Below are 20,237 nucleotides of genomic sequence, written 5' to 3'. Positions count from 1 at the left end.
CATCGCATAACGACATAATAATTGCTCATTTATTAGCATTGATCGTGGCTTTCAGTGTTTCCGGGTCGAATAACCAGCCGCGTAGATCTTGTACACCTTGACCCGTCATTCCACTGGTTTCCATTACGGTAATCTTCTGCGTTACTTCTCTTTGCAAACGTGCGTATTGCAGCATCAACAAAGCTTCGTTTCTCATTTGACGGTATGAAACATCCATCTTATTCAAAATAAGCGCGACTCTTGCGTTTCGTAATCTCGGTTCCACCAGGAAGGAATAGAGCAATACACCCGCTGCGCTTATTTGACAAAGATTACTCGTATCTACTACGTAGATTATTTTATGAATCTAACAACAATGTAACAGTTATTTTAAAATTGTATCATGCGCGAATTTATTGTGACGCGATTATTTTGCGATACCTTGTCAAAGTAATGCTTCCATATCGGTGCCATGCTACCTCCGATTTCTTTGATTACCATGTCGAATTCCCCAGTATCGTTTTTTACAGTAAACAAATTTATCCCATTGGTAGGTACAGTGTAAGTCGCATCATCGATCTCGTCTCCTTGAAGACTTTTCATTAAGAGAGTTTTGCCCGATTTAAATGGCCCAAGACAGAGACACATTTCTTTTTCGTATTTAAAGCTCCGTCGAATAGTTCACTTTTTGCGTTAAGACTATGAACCGTCTGACTGTGAATAAATAAATAAATATATATTATATATGTTATAGTCTTCATATTTATATGAGAGAATCGCATACTTGTATAGAAGACGGCAAACTATTATTGATTTAACAGGTTTACCGCCAGAACAATATAGTTTCACTGACAATGGTAACTAAGGCGTGCAGTTGCAAAATTAATTAAATCAAACATTTAAAAATGTTTTAATTTGGACTAGTTTTGTTTTATTTAAAGACTTGACACTATCAAAAATTGAAAGTATTTCAAAATTATTTAAACATTTCATAATTTTTACATATATTTTCTTTTTTTATATTTCCTCTGATAATTTTATTTAAATTTGCAATTAGACGCCTCAATTAAAATCGTAATTTTATTCACAGCTTAACTTCAGTACAATATAAAGATTTTCATAGACTCTAAATCTATTATATTTATATTTACAATATGTAAATATGTGAACACCATATGTATAATATACATTCTTTCCTCTAAATACGAAAAATATATTAAAATTGCACTTACAATTTTAAGCTTTTATTGCGATATAATAGTTTTGTTTGACAAAACTGAAAAATTAATATTTTCTATCTATCACCTTCTCATCTCTCCTCCTTTAGAAAAAACTCATAAAGTTTCTACATTGCGATCTATTAAAAAACTTTGCACAATGGAGAGTAATGTTGTTAATCACTATCTAAGTAATGGCAGTAATTTCCTAATTTAGTGTACATTTCTCAATTTTTACAGAAATACAATATGCACGATATAATTATTATATCTATACATAATAAGTATCGCATGTACATAATCTCAATATAACATATTCATTAAATTCATAAAAATAATACAATCATAAAAACAATAATTTGTTTCATTAATAAGAAATTTGCCTCAAAGCTTAAGTTTAAAATTTATTAAATGTAATCACGAGTTTTCTTGTTTATTTCCCCATGTTAACATTTGCATGTACGCGCAAAAACATATATCTATTCTTTGATTAATTTCACATTATGGCTTATCGCACATTTTGGGGTACGATTTCTTAAATACCTAAACATGTTTAATGTCTATGGCAAAAAATGAAATAAATGTTATAAAATGATAATGTATTTTTTCCATAAAAATGTGTATCACAAATTAAATATTGAATTAAGCGCAATATCATTGTCATTATAAACATTAAAAGTGATACTTTTGTAAAAATTATGTAGTTTTCTAAGAAGTGTTAATACAGAATAACGAATATTTGTGAAACACAACAATGAACAAGAGTATAACAGTTTATATAAATTATTAAGTGAATGTATTTTCAATGTGTATCCAATTTCCACATATATTTTTAAACAGCTTTTTAAAATGTTTACGTTTATTGAAAAAATTTCATTTTATGCAATCTTAAGTGTCGCGATATTTTTGAATGCGTACATAAAACTAAAAGTTGCTTTTGCACAAGACATACATAATTTTCATTTTTGCGTCGATTCAATCTAAATTCTTTACAAATGTACATTTTACACTTTTACACAAGTTGTGTACATTGTAATCTTTCATACAGAGCATATAATTGGTAACAATTTCAGCCAGTACTTTCCCACTACAAATAATTAACAGCCAGTACTTTCCCACTATAAATAATTTTTACATCTGTGTCATAATCTGTGAATTTATTATAAAAATGATAAATAAAATTATTTCATTTAATATTTCATGTTCTAAATCTAGCAAATATTCATTAAATGTATAACACAAATAAAAGCAATTCAGGAAATGTGATAATAGCATAATGCTATTTATAGTGAAAAAGTTAAAATACACACACACAAATTTGTTATGTCGTCATATCTTCGATGCCAAATGAATCTCCTGTTCCATTTAGTATTATTTGGGTTGTTAACTGATTGGCTTTCAGTTTTAACATAATTATTTTCGAAGTAGAGAATTCCTAGGCATGCTATGTATGATATCTTACAGTAAGGCACGCACTTGAATGGGCATTTGCCACGAATGCAAACGTTTGTCTTTACTCCCTGCTATGATCTGAAAGATAACATAGTTCAATTGATATTTAATAGCATTTTATCCTTATACACTATATTTTTTATTTAATTAAAAATTAAAAAATATATATAATAAAAATAAATATTTATTGATTTATGAAAAAACATAATTTAAAAAGAAAAATTATACAAAAATTCAAGAAAAAATACTAGTGAGAGAAATTGTTGTAACAAGAGATAGTTTAAGCTTTTATACATACCTTATTATTTACAACTTCTATACTTAATAACATATTTCCTGGGCCAGGTATACTACATACTAGTTTGTGGTTCTGTAAACAGATTTAATTAAATATAAATGACATGGAGCGTGATCAGTTGTAATTAATTAATTACATAATTTGCGATAAAAGCGATATAACATTTACCCTTGTATCAAAAACGTAGATATTGCCGTCATAACAGCCTGCAAACAATAATTGTCCGTGAAGCCGCATACATACGATACCGACTCCAGCATCATATTGAATTGTTTGTTCACCCGTCTGTAATTATATATATTTTATGAATGACAATTCAATTCAATCCTATTTTGAAAGATGTAAAATTAATAAAACTGTTATACACCGCTTACCGTGAAATCAAAAACATTGATGGACGTGCTACTTGTACCACAATAGATTAGATTATTATGGCGCATCAAGCTGTAAACCGTGTGATTTTTTTGACCGCTAATCGTACGAAGAAACAAGCCGGTTTGCGCGTCTCGTATTGTTATCGGCTGATTTCGAGAGGCCACGATGAGAATTCTTCGCGCACCTTCATTCGTCGCTTTAAGAGCAAGGACAGATTTGTCCGAAAACTCTATACTGCTTCCTTTAATACTACTAGCCTGTGTAAAAAAAATCCATTTACACATAAGTACACTAAACATACAAATTTAATTTGTTAATATTATAAATAGTTTTCATACAAATATTTCATTATTATTCAATTCCTCTGCATTTAAAGAAAAATAGTTTTAGAATTAAAACAAAAATACGTAATTTACCTTGATATGAAAACGCGAAACATGTCCAGATTTAGTCCCGATAAAAATCATTCCCCACGATTGATCCATGCATTGAATCGGACTGTTTATTTGCACTGGATTCTTTATCAATGCACCCGTCTAAAAAAAGGCAGTATTTTTTTGTTGTTTTTCAATAAATACTTGTTATAGCTATAACACTGTTTATAATTTAAAACATTAATTTTACCATTATATTGTAACAACGCAAAGTGCCATCTAAGGAACCGGAATACATAACTTCCTTGTTAGCGCCTCCAATCTCCGATTTGTAGATATGCAGACAAGTAACCGCAGATTTGTGACCTTTGTAGATATTCAATATTCCGTTAGACGTTTGGCTATATCTGTATATCTTGCCGTCTTCACTTGCTGCTAGGAAAGAGTTTTCAAAGATCTGGAGAAAAAACGAGAATAAAAATTATTTATTTATTTAGTTAACATAAATATATCTTATGTAAAAGTATATCAGATATTTACCTTGATATCTAAGATAGGACCTTTGTGGACTGTGTATTGCATTTTCATTGCTTCCTCTTCTTCATCGACCTCCATCGAAGCGGCTCCTTGAGCGGAATCATCATCGTTATTTTGTTTAATTGGTCTCTCATCCAAGATTTCAATCTCGGTATTTTTTTTATCGCAGGATTTTTCCGAAAGAAAGTGAGAGCTTTGTTCTGAAGTCGCGGCAGGGATTACTGCCATATCTTGATTGTATGTGGCACATTGCATATGGGATATATCACTTGATACGAAGCGATTGATAGCGATTATTCCAAGTTTATCTAAAATCTCCCGATTGACATTTTGTTTAAACATGGTATGTTTACAGTCGATCAGCCTCACTTTACAGTTCATCATTTGCCATTCCGTGTGTTTTCTTTTTTTCGCGTTTATCGGAGTCTTGTTCTTCGACGATGCGGGTTCAGCAGAAAGACGCGATTTCGCTTGATCAGTCTTGGTTTCACAATCGATAATCGATACTTTTCGATTAGCTATGCTCTGCGTTTTTTGAGCAGCACGATTCCTTTTAATGTTATTTAAGATTTTTTCATCGCGCATCGTCCACGAAGGCGATCCGCTCCTGCATTGCGTTAGATCTCTTTCGTGAACGTTCAATTGTTCGCTACTGTTTGAATTAGAATCAGTCGCTTTGACATTCTCATTGGTATATCTAGTGCTTCTACGCACTGGTGCCGACATGCCGGATTTTTTACGAGACCGTGATTTACTCGTTTCCGTACCCTTCGCGGTTATCTTGTCGAACGAAAAGACAGACGTGTCGGTGGATTCTTCCGACTTTTCGCTTGCTCGATCAATCGAAACGGAACTGCGGGTATTTTGATCATTATCCATAATCGCTTCGAATACACGTGATCCGCTTTCAGGATCCGAGACACTCGAGTCATTTGTTACATTTGCCATCGTTACCTTATTGTTAGATGCGACGCTATCACCTGTATCTTCGTTCTCAATAGTATTGGTGTATTCGGATTTTGTGGTATTTGATTGCGGTGCATTTTGTGTATCCCTCACGTTGTTAATTGTCTCGTCTTTTTGTAATTCGCACGCTTTATTCTGCCCATCGCTCACGTCTACCGCTTGTTTATCCTTCTCCTCGATTAAATTCGTTTCACTCTCCTCTTTTCTTTTATCTTCTTGCACGACTTGGATCGACTTGACGGTCAATGAAGTGTCCTCATTTTTCTCAATTGATTTCTCAGAGTTAGTTGTTGCAAGCACATTTGTGGTAGAGTCGACTAGTCCGGTGCCGACGACGCCGCCTTCCGTGTCTTTAAATTTCTGCAACAATCCTAAACTGAAATCATCTTTTATCAAAATCTTAGGCACGGATACTCTAATATCGAAATTTCGCAACGCAACGTTATCCTTCGGCGGGACATCGCAATCCAAGGAATGGCTCTCGATTAAAGTTTCTTCAGGAGTGACGCTACTGTCAGGTTCTACGTTATGTTCATCGTGGAAAGGAGTCTTGTTCTGATTCACGACTTTAAAGACGTGATTCGATTCGTCGTTGGTGGGTGCATTGTTACTGTCTTGCTGTCGTTCCGCGGCCTCCTCTATATTTTCCTTCTCTCGACAGGGCCAGTCCGAATTCGCCGCTTCGGCATCGACGTAAAACTGATGTTCCTCAGGCTGCGACAAGAGATTGGACGTTGTCGGAATGTCAGAAACGTTCTGCGTCTGAGGCTCGTAAAGATTCTCCACTCTGTTCTCCGCCACCGCGTTTATCACGTCGTCCACATTCTTTAAGACCTCTGGATCGACATCTACGTTCGCGTCTTCCTTTCTTTGACTGAGCGAGTCGAGCAGATCACGCTTCTGTCGCAATTTTCTGATGTATAACTTGGACAAGGGCAGTTCTTCCTCCTCCATCGTCAAGTTATTGACTCTCTTCAGGTAGTTGTTCAGCTGTTCCTTCTTCTTCTTGCGCACAATCGCCTTCAATTTTCGTGACCTGGCTTGTTCTTTCTTAAGTTTTCTCGTTCAAGTTTCGTTCTCGTCCAGTAGAACAAGGCCCGTTACATTCCTGTTCTCCTGCACTTCCGATGCGGTGTTCTGCACCAGGAAGTCCCATGTGCTGTCATCAGAATATATGGACAAAGATTCTGGTGTACTGCGCAATTGTACGCTCGCCGGCTGAGAATTCGCTGCCTTGCTTGGTATTGAAATATCGTTTCTCTTATCGATATCGAAGCATTTCGCGTGCTCTCGTTCAGTAGAATCCTCTGTATGATTATCCGCACTTTTATCTAGACTAGATCTATCGATCGCAGGCTTCAAAGATTCATCGATCACATCACAATTAGCCTTTTCGTGATTCTCCGTAGTCTCTTGCACTTGTACATCATGATCTATCGTAGCGTTCGATTCAAGCTTCTGCATCGTGGCATCTTCAGATACGTCTTCAAATGCGTTCGACTCAGGTTTCCGTATCGTAGCATCTTCAGGTGTATTCGATTCAGGTTTCTGTATCGTAGCATCTTCAGGTGTATTCGATTCAGGTTTCTGTATCGTAGCATCTTCAGATGTGTCCAAGACCGAAGAAATATTTACCTCTTTATTCGCAAAAGTCGTCAAGGGCTGTTCCGTCTCGTCGAGATTATTCTCCTCTTCGAGATCCTCCTTCTGTCTGTTAATTATATATTCTAATCGCGGTGTTTTCTTCCATTTAATCACAGGCATTTTCTTCTGCGTGTAACGTATAATCTCATCATCCTCCGAACTGCGAGGCACGATTTTTTTCCGCTTAATCGGAGATTGTTTCGACGATGACGAATGGTGTTTCTTTCGTTTGGCGCTGTTTACTTTGGTGTTTTGCGGTAATTGCGACGTTAATGTCGAGACCACTCCAATTTGATCAGAAATCATGTCGTTTTCCCTCGTTGCCTCATTATTCGTCACAGCACTTTCAACATTGCTCTGCAACATCTCGTGCAACTTTAGTTTTTCCGCGGTCAACTTATGCATCTCCAGATCAATCTCCAACATTCTAGCCAGAATCGCTTCTCTCGAATTTACAGCGCCGGTAAGGTGTTTCATATTTTTAAGCTTCCTCGTTAAACTATTTCTATTTAGATCAATCCTCTGAGATCGATACTTCATTTGCCGTTTATTTTTCAATTTATGCAACAGCGTACCGTTGCGCTTCCTTCGACCTTTATACACGTCTTCTCTCGTTTTTTCTTGCGCCTTTTTCTGATTCGTCATTCTCGAGTCAAGTTCTTTCATCTTTCTCAACTCCACAACCGGATTATGTTGTATATCACTGCTGCGTAGATCCTTATCGTTATTGAGAGATGTTACTAACGTCTTACTCTGATCGACATCCACGTTTATATGAACGCGTTCGTTGTGCGTATTATTTTGCGTCGACGAAATCGTGTTTACATTTACACAGTTGTTGGTGTGAGTGTCTAAAGAATGCGTTTTTGTACCCTGATATATATCCACATGCCACGCTGGTGTTTGGTAACTCGCACTCTCTGTTTCGCTTTGTTGCGTCTTCTCCAATATTCCCTGCGTCGTTTCCTTGATCAATGAATTATTCGGAGATTTCAAGAAATGACTCGTCGCAGCTTCCTTCAAGGCGGCTTTGGTCGGGATGTTTAACGTTCTTGGCGGTGTATCAATTACAATCGGCGAATGTTCCATCGACGGTACTCTCGCGAGTAAATCTGAACTGTCTGTCGACGAAATGGGCTTCAAGTCAAATTTATATCGCTCTTCTTGTATCTCATCGGGCGATAAATCCGCACAAGATGTTGTCAGTGTCGGTTCTGAAGTGACAGTTGGTGGAATAATGTCATACCGAGGGCTCGTTTCTTGATGAATAGAAAAGGACGCCTCATCCTTGTTATCGAACGTTGCAGCACTTTGCAAACGATCGTCCAAGTAAAACATGTCGTTGTCCAGGTGTTCATCGGAATCGAAACCCGGCAGCTTGTCGCAAGAGATTTTCTCCGTAGATATATTTGCTTCTAAATACATATTATGATTGTTGAGATGCTCCGCGCTCTGAGTCTCTGCTAATCTCAATGCGTCGTCCGAAATCGCAGCATCGTCCAGGGCGTCGGACAAGCTAGGATCGGTCGTGGTCGTGAGTTTACTCGTAAGATCCTTCGACCCATTTTCGTCCTGAATCATCTCCTCCTCGTTAATGAACATGGAATCCTTGATAGTTAATTGCGATTCGCTTATTAAGCCTTTATCCGCTTCATCACCTTCCCCATCGATATTGTCGTCCTCGTGTAACGCAGCGGTGACTATTTCGCACGAAGACTTCTCCACGATTTGTCCTTGTATATTTTCATCCGCCATTAATCCAGATTTGTCGCTCGTCGCACGTTCCTTATCTGAAGCAAGTAAAGTATCGCCGAAAGTGACGTTAAAGTTCTCGTTGATACTCATGTTATTAGCACAATTACATTCTAACGACTCATAATTCTGTTGCTTTGCGATCTTCGCTTCCTCTTCACGCGTCGCGTGATTTACATTACAATCATTTAAGAATAACTTGTCCTTTTCGTGCAATTCTAGATTGAACAAATCAGGCTGCTCAAAATCTATCATGGTCTCTGGAAGGAAACCTTTGAACGGACTACCCACGCTTTCAGGAGAAATGACGCCATTTCCCGTATCCGGCTGCTGTGTTGAGCTTTCAATCGAAGCCGATGACAGTTCGACGGTTTTCCTAGGTAGAGAATTATCTTCCTCCGCACTCGCAGATTTGCACGTGCTGTCTACGATCGATTTCATATTGTTTTCTTTACTATCATTAATCTCGACATCATTTACCACATTTGTATTTATTAATGGCTGATCCTTCGGCGTATCGTCGATAATATCCTGTCGAGGTGTCATATCCAATTCAGGAATGCTGCTCATATCGCCTTTTTCAAGTGTATCCTCAAAGTCATTATCCATGCTCTCCGATAGATCTTGATTATTTGACTTTTCAACTTGAATTTGATCCAAGAACTCGGTTGCATCATTCGTTGCATTAAATTCTTTATCCGACGTTGAGATATCTTCTTGAACTGCTTTGACAATATCGGTTGAAATTTCGATAGAGGCTGCCGAAGCATCCGGTTTAGAAACGACATTAAAAATTTCTCTCGTATTCTGCTCTTCTTTATTCGTGACCTCGATACTTGCTGTATTATTTGCACTTTCCACGTTATGAGCTTCTTCATTTCGCCTCGTCTCAGGTGAATCGGTGCTCTCAATGTTATTGCCTACATCTTTTTCAATATTTTCTTCTCCAATAAATTCTGCACTCGAAAAACTTTCTTTCGCTTCATCAACGCCTTGCGATAATTCGTTATTATTATCGGTATTTTCCGAAAAAATTGTGGATACTTTCATCTTATTCGCGTTATTACTACAATTATTGTTTATCTTACTTTCGCAAGGATTCGCGATCTGTTCAATTTTCATTCTGTTGTCACTTGCATTATCAACTTTCTTTTCTTGACTCACCTCGTTCGCATTCTCAGTTGTCTTCACCAAAGGATAGTATATTTTTGTTGGAAGGAGACTAATAGATTTTAACGCTATTTCAGGTTTCTTTTTCGTTTTTCGCGGCTTTGTTATTTCCTTTTTCAGTTTCAATTCTTTGCTACCTTCCGATCGAATATTCTTAAATTTTTTAGAATCGGACGCAGCTCTGCTTTGCAATTTTTTATCCATTACATTTCCTGTATTAGATTTCGATGATATGGTGTTAGTTGTTACGTTGGACAGTACATTGACATTTGTGTTAGCGATAAATGGATGTTTATCTTTCGATGTATCCTGATGAATTTTCTCAACGGTATCAGTGACACGATTCAAATTTTCTTCTACGGATTTCGATGCTATCTTTGTGATCTTAGTTGTCTTCATTGTTTGTCTCTCTTCTTGCCGAACATCGTTTCTTACTGCAATTTCGTTATCTTGACTATTTATTTGGCAGGAAATAGTGGCTAATCTTGCCGCCGAAAATAATCGTGGATCCTGAATGGAGCCGTCACACGTAAGTGTGGATGCAGATTTGTTGATTGGAATTTCTGGCTTGACAATCTTAGAAGAGGAAGATAAATCTTGAGTCGACGTTGTAGGATTTTCTGCAAATTTCTTCGATTCTTCTTGTACGTTCATACGACGGTGTATCGTGCGCTCATAGTACGTCTTTATGTCGATCTTCTTCGAAGCTCCTCTAGATTTTCGACTTACGTTTCTAATCGGCACATCTGATGCAACGGCTGATGTTGACGCCGCTTTGTCTGATATGTTAGCGGAAATTGAGATATTATTATCATCTTTTATTTTAGTAGCGTTGATACACGAGTCGCTAGAAGTGCATACATCCGATTGTCGGGATATTGCATTTTCGTTAGAACTTTCGCGCAGATGCTCGCAATTTTTTATGTTGCTCGTGAAATTGTCAATTGCCGGAACATCAGTTTCATCCCGATTACAATTAATGTCAGTTACTTGATAAGACTTATTCGAATTCTCCGAGCATTCCGTTGGATTAATCGTGTTCCAATCCTCTGGTAGGGTCGTAAATATCTTCAGGAAAATTTTGTTATCATTCGTATCGGCCGCTTCTGGCATCTGTTTCAGTTGTGCTTTAGTTTTCAGTTGCGTCGGAGAGGCTGTCGGCGGTCTATCTTCAATGTGAGATTGATTGACAGTTGTCAGTGGAGTCTCTTGTGTTGTTAAAAGAGAGGATTCTAGGGTACCCTTAGATTCTGGGAGCGAACGCATCGTTTTATTTTCCACGTGACTTGCATTCGCAAATTCAGCGTCCCTGGTGTTCTCTTGACTGATGTCCAATTCTTCTTTAACAATCACCTCTTGCGTCATTTCATTTTCTATCATTTCCTTCTTAATTTCGTTTTCCGTCAGTAATTTTGTTATTTCCTCATTCTCGTCTTTATCCGAGGCGGAATCAAAGAAATTTGTTGCCTTCTTACTTTGCTGTTGTTTCTTCTTCTTCTTCTTATGATGCAATTTTTTTTCCTTTCGCCACTTTTTATATTTTCGCGATTTCCTTGACTTTTGTTTTCGTTCCCGTTCTATCTCGGCGTTCACCTCGTCTCTTATCGTTTCGTTCAACGACATTTTCTTGGCAACTTTCTCTTTCTCTTTTATCGCTCTCAACAGCTTTGTAACATTTGGTTCCGTGTTGCCATTACTATCATTGCTACTGCTGCTGCTACTGCTGTTGGTGCTATTGCTGGTTCTGCTGGTTCTGCTACTGCTATTACTATTGCTGCTGCTGCTGCTAGTATTATCCTCGTTGCGATCATTATTATCATTATTATATTCCGAATATCCTGCACTGTGTCTTCTATCATCACTGTGTCGTCTAGACTTTTTATGTTTGTCCTTTTCCAAAGTTCTATGTCTTGTGATTCTTATATGCTTTGAAGATTCAGATGAATGACGACGTCGTGGGTAAGATTTTTTATGCCCTCTGTGTGATGGGTTCTTGTTAGTATTAATTTTTTTTGTAAAAGAAGACGAAGATATCGAGTCTGCTTGGGTTCCATATCTCGCTTCCCACTCCTCTTTGGTAAGATTCCTGTATGCATGTGGATCTTCTCGTTCCTTTCTCTTCCACTTATCGCATCTTTCGATCCAGCGTGCGCAATTTTCCGATTTACGCATTCTGTCATCTTCCAAAGGCGTATCGTTCTCCGCGCTCCTTGTAATTGCATCATCGTCAAATTTCTTTGCATTTCGTTGATTCACGTTACAATACTTACGTTCCTTTATTGCTGCGGGAGTTTGATTTTTCTTAGTCACTTCTGAAAATATATCATCTAGATCATGTTGTAAAGCCGATAATTTACTACTAAGGCTAGACTTATTGGATACGATAGTACTACAAGTGTCATCTTTCAAATTAAAATCGTTACTTCTGCTAATATGATGCTGCATCTGCGTATCTCTGTCATGTCCCGTTTTTATCATATGACCTTTATTTCTCTCGCATTCTTGATTTATATAATTATGTGCTGTTCTATTTGGGTATTCTGAAATAAATAATCTTACGGGACTAAATACATGATTTGGATCTTCCAAGTGACTATTTTGGCTACTCGAAGTTGCTGCTGTTGCAGATTCGACCTGATTGTCCAGTTGTACATCTAGTTGTAATACTTCGTTTAAATGATGAATGAATTCTGTGGGTAGATCTGTAACAGATACAGTGGCATCAGTCTCCAGCATCGTGTTCAACTGCTTCATAAACTCCTGCTGATCGTACAGCTTCATCTTTTCGTTCTCGGCGTGTCTCATCTCCAAGGATAACGAGGATTTTTTTTCTTTGACTAGACGCTTCATTATAACATCAAACTTTCGAAGACTAGTATTATTCACCATGTTGAAGATATCATTTTTACTCATCTTCAAAAATCGGCTGATGATTTTGTTCTTCCAAGAAGTTTCCGAAGTAGAATTTTCGTTCTTCTCTGCACAACTCATTGATTTTTGCATGTTGATTTTCGACGACAATGAAATATTAGCAAGAGATTTTTCTGCATTAGCATTTTTTTGTATTTTCTTATGAGATGATACAGTATTTTGATTTGCAATTGATTCAGATGATGCTGTATTTCCTGAATTATTCTCATTCTTCTTTAAATTCTTTCGCTCTTCTTCATTTCGTTTTAATGTACTTTCAAAATTTTTCTTAGAAATTGAAGGCGTCTTCTCCGATTCCATAAATTGCTTTATGCCGTTTCTTTTCTCAGTATTCTCTCGCCATCCAGCTCTAGTAGTTACTATTTTCGTTTTATTATTTAAATTAAATACTACCTTAGGACGCTCTTGTTCATTGATCAGCGACATATCCATAGATCTCGCATCTTGCACCACCATTTCTTCTAATGGCAGATGATCTGACACTCTTTGTTCCTGAGATATTTTTTTATTATGAATATCATTTCGTTTTGTTCTCTTCAACGTATTAGTTTTGGTTTTTGGTTCTCCTGGAGGCAAAGATATAGACTCTACATTGCTAATTGAATTAACTATGGTACTACTTTCACAAAGAGATTTAGAACTCGACTCTTTCTCTCTTTTTTCCGTTATGCTGGTCATTTGTTCTGCAAATTTCAAAGCTTCCTGCATGTCATTTAAACCATCGTCCTTGCTCGTATTGCAATCAGAGAGCGGTAAGAGTTCTGACGAAGGAGATGAAGATGCGTAAGTATTATGGGACATTGCACGTGTTGGAAATATTGCACGCGATGAAACGTTTGGATCAATGACAGGACAACTGCCTGATGGTACAGAAAATCGTGGAGAAAATTGGATTGTATCGATATGAGGTGGCAAAAAAACATTACTTTGGCTTTCTAGTGGTAATTGTTGAGATATAAATCCTCCATTTGTATTTAATTCTGTATACGTTTCTCTGTTATAAGTGGTAGGTGCTGAATTTTGGACATTTATATTATTCCACATGGGAATTTCTTTAGATGTTGATTTTAATAAATGTCTGATATTCGGTGGTGGTTCTGTAGGATTAAATAATGGTAACACATCAGATACTGGAGGCGGAGGCATAACACGTGATTCATCTTGCTTCATAAGTATCGGTGGCGGAGTACTTGGATCAAAATCAACTGGCAATTCTCCTTGTTCGGTATGCGGTGATAATTTTGGTGGTCCACTATGAAAAGAATTTTTCTTTATTTTCGGCACTTGATTATCTGATGTAATATTATTTAATACTGATGCATGAACTACTGTTGATTGTGATAGTGTACAATTATTACTACTTGAACTTATTGTAGGAACCTGGGATTCTAAAATGTTTTCTTGAACTTCTAAATTTGTAGTCACTAGTTCTTGTTCACTTTGCGATACATTTGTCTGCAAAATATCCTGATCTGTCAAATCAGTTGGGAGTGGTATATTCTGTAAACTTGACGTTTTAGACACATCTTGTTCTATCGTAGCACTTGTGGAATATATTTCATTTCCCTGAGAGATATCCTGTTGTTGATCGCAACAATCTTGTGGAATATTAATCAAAGGTGTATTAAACTGACACTGAAGATCCGAATCTAATAATTCACTTTCAACATTGTGATCTTTATGTAAATCTGATTGTTCCAAATTATCGACTGACTCATGAAGCCAGTTGTCCATTTCCAAATACTCATTCTCCACAGACAAATTTGTCATTTGATTGTTAGGTATCGTTGCTAGTTGAGATTCATTTTCATTTTCTTCTAATATTACCATATCGGTATTTGTATTATTAGTATCATTAGACATATATTGCGTGTTGTCGAGTCTTGAATCGTCAGGATTTACTTTGTCAATATTTGTCAGATCATGGGATATCAGACTGAGTTCGACTTGTTGATACCTGAGCTCAGCAATATTTATGTTGTTTATACAATCGTCTTCCGCAAAGTTGGACGAAAACGGCTTGTCATCGCTCCAAATATTTCTCATTTCACTGCTGCTGAAACAAGATAGTTTTTGCTTTAATCGATCTGCCGTTTCCGCTATTTTTTGCTGTCGCTCTTCTTCAGAACCAGGCAGGGGAATCTGCGGCGTTGCTTCGGTCTGATTATTCTCTATCTGCAGACTACTCAAATCTGGTGAAATAATAACATCCTCGTAATCCGGAGGCACGGGCAGCCTATTGGGAGCAGGTAATCGAGTATTGTGGCCGCAGAAATTTTTTCTCCTACCGCCTGGTCTGAACTGTGGATTACCACGTAACAAGTGGGGCTGAAAAAACATATTGTTCGGTTGCCAGGGCATGAATGGACGCCCTGGCCTTGGTGGGCCTACATGTCGGAAGGGTGGAGGTAGGAATCGGGGTCTACCGAACGAACTTGCGGTGGCTCGCGAACCTCGTCGCCCAAAGCCCCTTCCTCGGCCAAAGTTGGTGTAACTCATCACAGTCTGCCCGATATCTCGACACCGTTTTTTTTTTTGGCAAACTCGTATAAAAACAGAGACACACAGATTAACACCGCACTATCTTTGGCAGTTTAATAAAGCGAACGTGTGACGTCGGATCAACACCGCACATCTCCTCCGACAGTGTACATTATTTATTGCACCGATATATCAATTAACGAGATTTTCGTCTCCCGAGTTCGTGATTTGTTGTTCGTGTCAACTCGCGATCCCGGGACATCGAAAATCCTATCATATTTCTACGTATATCTTCCCCACGATTGCACGAGAGCATTCGTTGTTAGACGATTATCTCGACGAGATATACTTCGATTGACATTCTACCTAACCTCTTACACGCCACAAGTCGCGCCTTTCAGATTTACCGGCAGGACTGTTGCAATTTCTTTCAACTGTAAAAAAGGATGTATAATTAGTGGGACGTATAATATTAGGGGATGAGGGGGAGAGGAATCGGTTGAGAATAACAAAGGCATTTATCGCTTCGCATTTGCATTTCAATGCGCGACGACTTTCTATAGCGAATAAAGAGATCCGTGGCTACTTACATGTGTAATCGCGAGAGCGATCATATGTGTCGTGCTCCAGTTTTGTCGCGAGCTACCTTCTACGACGATGTTATTTTCGTCGCGTGCCCAATGTCAGGGATCTCGCTTTAACGTAAATCGACTTTCGCAGCGAACAGAAAACCCTGTCGGTGTTTATATCAACATCTCAAGCGATACGCTACATTCACCTTATCGTCCGACAAGTATCGTGAGACTAATACACGCGCGTCGCGTGTGCTCGATATCGCGTCAAGTGGCTTGATTTTATGCCCGATTACGCATTTGGACGTACGTCTCTGGACGCACGGAAAAATCAGCCAGTCACGTGTCGAACATGAAGAATACGGCAATATGGCATTCCGCACGTTGGATACGTTATTGGTCAATTCCTCTGGGCTCTTCTGGGATCTTTTTTTATACGGTTATCTGGATATACGTCTGGATAAGCCTTAACAAGTTTCTCGTGTCAATGATATGGAAACTTTGTAAATTACACGACGCAAAGTACATGTATTTAACATTTTGTTTTAGCATCATTTTTTTATCGATAATTATTTAAATAGATATTATACGAGGAACCTTTTTTTTTAAAGCGGCAGGAAAATTTTACATTTTTCATGTCACGTGGAAATTCTCGTATTTACACAAGAGAAGGGGCGTATTTGGCCGAAATTTAAACGAATGGATCCAGCTAAATATTTATCATGTCTATATTTATCTATATATTTACATTTCTTGTTATTATGAAAATTATCGATGACGAGAACGTCTCTAAATATCCACTTATGACATACGCTGTAAAAGGTTCGATATACACAATTTTCCAGAAGCATTAAGCTAAAAATTGAAATCGTAAATTATAAATCGTTGTTTTTTAAATTATATTTGGATATTTTTATGTATTACATAAATAGAAAAATGAAAATTACTCTCAATTTTTTTCTCTCTCGCGCTGTAATTCATCACAATTTTATTGTGCAGTAAAATGTACAATCCATTACAGAAATGTATACAATTAATATGTATAATAACAGAGATTTCCATGGCAGAAGAAAAACATCTCTCGAACACCTTTGAATGCTGTACAGATATCGAAGCAAATGCAATTATTGAATTACTGTACCGCATAAAATTGTTAAAGTTTAGAGAAGAGTCGATTATGTAGTAAAGTTTGTGCAAGAAAATCATTGGTATTTCCTTCAAAAGTTGTATAATAACGCTGTACATAATTTGATGCTGTAAAATTCAAATTTTATGAATTTTTTATACATCATATAAATATTGAGAATAAAATGCACACATATAACTGCTCTTTAAGCTGAGCCTAGCCAAAGTTATTATCATACAATGTAAGATCAATTACATAGATAAAAAGATAATTATACATAATTATAAGATAAATATACATTCGGTTTAGTTTGCTTTTCTGTAGAAAATAATATATATTAGTATCGATACTCTTTCTTTCTCCTTTTTCCTGTTTATATTAATATAGAATCACTGCATTTGTAAGACATCTTATATATGTCTTATTTTTAACTCCTGGAAATAATTTCTTTGCAAATGGAGAAATATCTTCTATAAGATCATTTTACATGTTATTCCGCACAAATATCAATATATGTAAATACCTGCACAATATCTTTACATATAGGTAGATATAGAATACAATTTTACTCTTGTACAAGAAACAATTAAGAGGTATTGGTATAATTCTCTTTAGGCTTCTTTTCTTCTCGAATATATATATGTCCTTTTTTTTTAAAAAAAAAAAAGAAAAGGATTATTCAAGTTCATCTTTCAACAAAAAATCTTTTTACATTTGTGCACTATTGTTATTAATTTACTAATCTTTTTATCTGTCAAAATTAAACGCAATGCAAGAAAATGTTCTAATAATAAGAGCAATTCATTAAAAAAAATTAAATAATAGCATAATAATAGCAATAGTAGCAATACTAATGAAGGTGTTTAATTAAGTACAATATTATGTATGTATATAAATACAATCAGTAAAAGCATATATATATATGTATATGATAATAATAAGTGAATTTGATGTATATTGCGTATGTATGTTATGTGTGTGTATGTTTAATTAAATATATCATATTATATAATGATATAGCAGTATAACATGACGTACATTTGGAATAATTTTAAACGACTTTGGAACCATTTTATACGCTTAACAATTTATATACAATACATACACACAGTTTCTATCTTATTATAAATTAGTGAAAAAATAATGCTGCTTTGGCCATGATCTGCGCATCAGTAATTATTAACTACCTCTTCATTGCTAATATCTACGTTTTTAATGTGTTTCATGAAATAGTCTTCAAAATAGTCAAAAAATTCTACTTATACACAGAGTTTACCATCGTGAAGTGTATACCTCTAGAAAAATCTCATTTCAGATACCGCGTCGTTACCACAATATAATCCCATATTGTAGTCTGCCATTCGTTAATAGATAATATTAATACTTTGATTATTATCACTGCATGAGAAAGAGAGATATAGAGAAGATGTGATTTGTACAAAACAAATTGCTATTGCTTTAAAGAATGGAATAAATTACTTTCAATTTCAAATTTAATCTTCTCTCTTATATCTCGGCTGGAAATTTGTTGTAATTATATATTTTCTGTTTTATATTATCATACAAAATATTTAATTCGCTCATATTCTAAAATATCAAGCACCTTCGACTTTGGTATGAAAATAAAATGATTCGGCGATTGCAATCTCTTCATGTTATCGAGTAAAATGAAAGAGATTCTCCATTGATATATTATAAAACATATAAAAGGTAGGTGCATATAACTTCAAAAATGGAATGGCTCACAGAAATTCATTTATATATAGATACGTAATATAAATATATAAATGAATTTTATATAATGCAAATTAATATAGATTAAAAACATGATATATGCACATGGAATGTGTAACTTTTAAGTGTTCTTTCATGAGGAAAGAAAAAACCTGGTTTATCGCTTTATTCAAACATAATAATCCTTATTGTTTTGCTTCAAATCAGGCTAAAGCAATTATCATTTATATTAGTCCCATGTAATGTTAATGTATATGCTAATAAGCTTTATCACGAATAACATTTAATTGTAAATTCTCCTGCGTTTACCTCTTGCCAATTAATAATAAAATAGTTGCTCTATGTGTATATTGTGATAAATAAGATAGTTACAAGGCCATGTAGCAGTATCGCAGAGCATTCTGACAATGTTAGTATTTCTATGCTTATTTTTAATTTAAGACAGACATATTTTAGATACCTCTCCCCTCCCGCTCTTTCATCAGACAGAGAATTATCCTAGTTATCAAAGTTGTGTCGAAGTAGGATAAATCAATTTTGAGAAAGTGCTGTACAATATATATGTAAATAGCTGTCTCTCGACATCGATAAGTCTCTATAAGAAATATACTTAATTGTATATACCTACGATTTAATAAATTTATTATATATTCACTTTCCAATAAATTAATATTCACGTTGCAACAAATAAAACAACGATCTGTACATTTAATATAAAAATTAAACCTAAGGACGGAAAACAGAAAACGCTAATCGGATATTCAATCTCCACTGTGAATAAAATGTAATCAGTTGGCAAAAGTTATCGAATTGCCAATCATTCTTTATATATATTGTGTATATATATACAGGGTGTCCTAGACCACCCGTACACCCCTTTTCTTTCAAAAATTAAGCATTTTAGAGAAAAACGTTTTCGACAAAAATTGTATGGTTTTGAGGGGAACATAAGATGGTGTCATTGGTTTGATCTTGGATGGCATTGTTAAGGTCAAGAACATTTTTAATTTCTTAAATGGAACCACCTATTTTTTATTGCATATTCTTATAGCTTATGTCGAGAGCTTTTCAAAACACTATAATAAAGTATTTTTTCATTGAATACTTTTCGAGTTATGAGGCTTGCAATAATTTTTTAATTTTACATAAATCGTAAAATATCTTGTAAAATATTCATTTTTCGATTATCTTAATACTTTTATGTACAAAAGTTGTTTTTAAGAAACAATATGTAATTGTTAATTACAAATTACATATTTTTTCTTCGAAACAATTATGTTTCTTTACACCAATTGATTCCTCTCATTATTTTGTACATAAAAGTATTAAGATAAGATAATAAAAAAAGGAATATTTTACTAGATATTTTATGTAAAATTGAACAATTATTTCAACCCTCATAACTCGGAAGGTACTTGATGAAACAATACTTTATTGTAGTGTTTTGGAAAGCTCTCGACATAAGCTATAAGAATATGCAATAAAAAATAGGTGGTTCCATTTAAGAAATTAAAGGTGTCCTTGACCTGATCTTAACGATGCCATCCAAGGTCAAACCAATGACACCATCTTATGTTCCCCTTAAAACCATACAATTTTTGTCGAAAACGTTTTTCTCTAAAATACTTA

General features: G+C 35.6%; 2 protein-coding genes across 2 annotated transcripts; both read right to left on the bottom strand.

The window, feature by feature from the left end:
- Positions 1-7: 7 nt before the first annotated feature.
- LOC105248213 (ADP-ribosylation factor-like protein 16) lies at positions 8-667 on the bottom strand. Its single transcript, XM_025407833.1, has 2 exons — positions 421-667; positions 8-346 (listed from the first exon to the last, which is right to left on the bottom strand). The coding sequence occupies exons 1-2, from the start codon at positions 625-627 to the stop codon at positions 26-28; spliced, it is 528 nt and encodes a 175-aa protein (XP_025263618.1). The 5' UTR covers positions 628-667; the 3' UTR covers positions 8-25.
- Positions 668-2,401: 1,734 nt separating this feature from the next.
- LOC105248214 (serine-rich adhesin for platelets) lies at positions 2,402-16,054 on the bottom strand. Its single transcript, XM_011252879.3, is given in 8 exon segments — positions 2,402-2,726; positions 2,947-3,018; positions 3,115-3,231; positions 3,321-3,578; positions 3,738-3,857; positions 3,946-4,152; positions 4,236-15,610; positions 15,767-16,054. Coding segments are annotated over 7 exon segments (11,805 nt in total). The 5' UTR covers positions 15,195-15,610; positions 15,767-16,054; the 3' UTR covers positions 2,402-2,654.
- Between the last annotated feature and the right edge of the window lie 4,183 nt (positions 16,055-20,237).

The sequence above is a fragment of the Camponotus floridanus genome, unplaced genomic scaffold (assembly GCF_003227725.1).
Source record: "Camponotus floridanus strain SB8 unplaced genomic scaffold, Cflo_v7.5 scaffold19, whole genome shotgun sequence".
In the NCBI taxonomy this organism is placed as follows: Eukaryota; Metazoa; Arthropoda; class Insecta; order Hymenoptera; family Formicidae; genus Camponotus; species Camponotus floridanus.
Note: the sequence above shows the minus strand (reverse complement) of the source record. Positions and strands in the feature narration are given on the sequence as shown.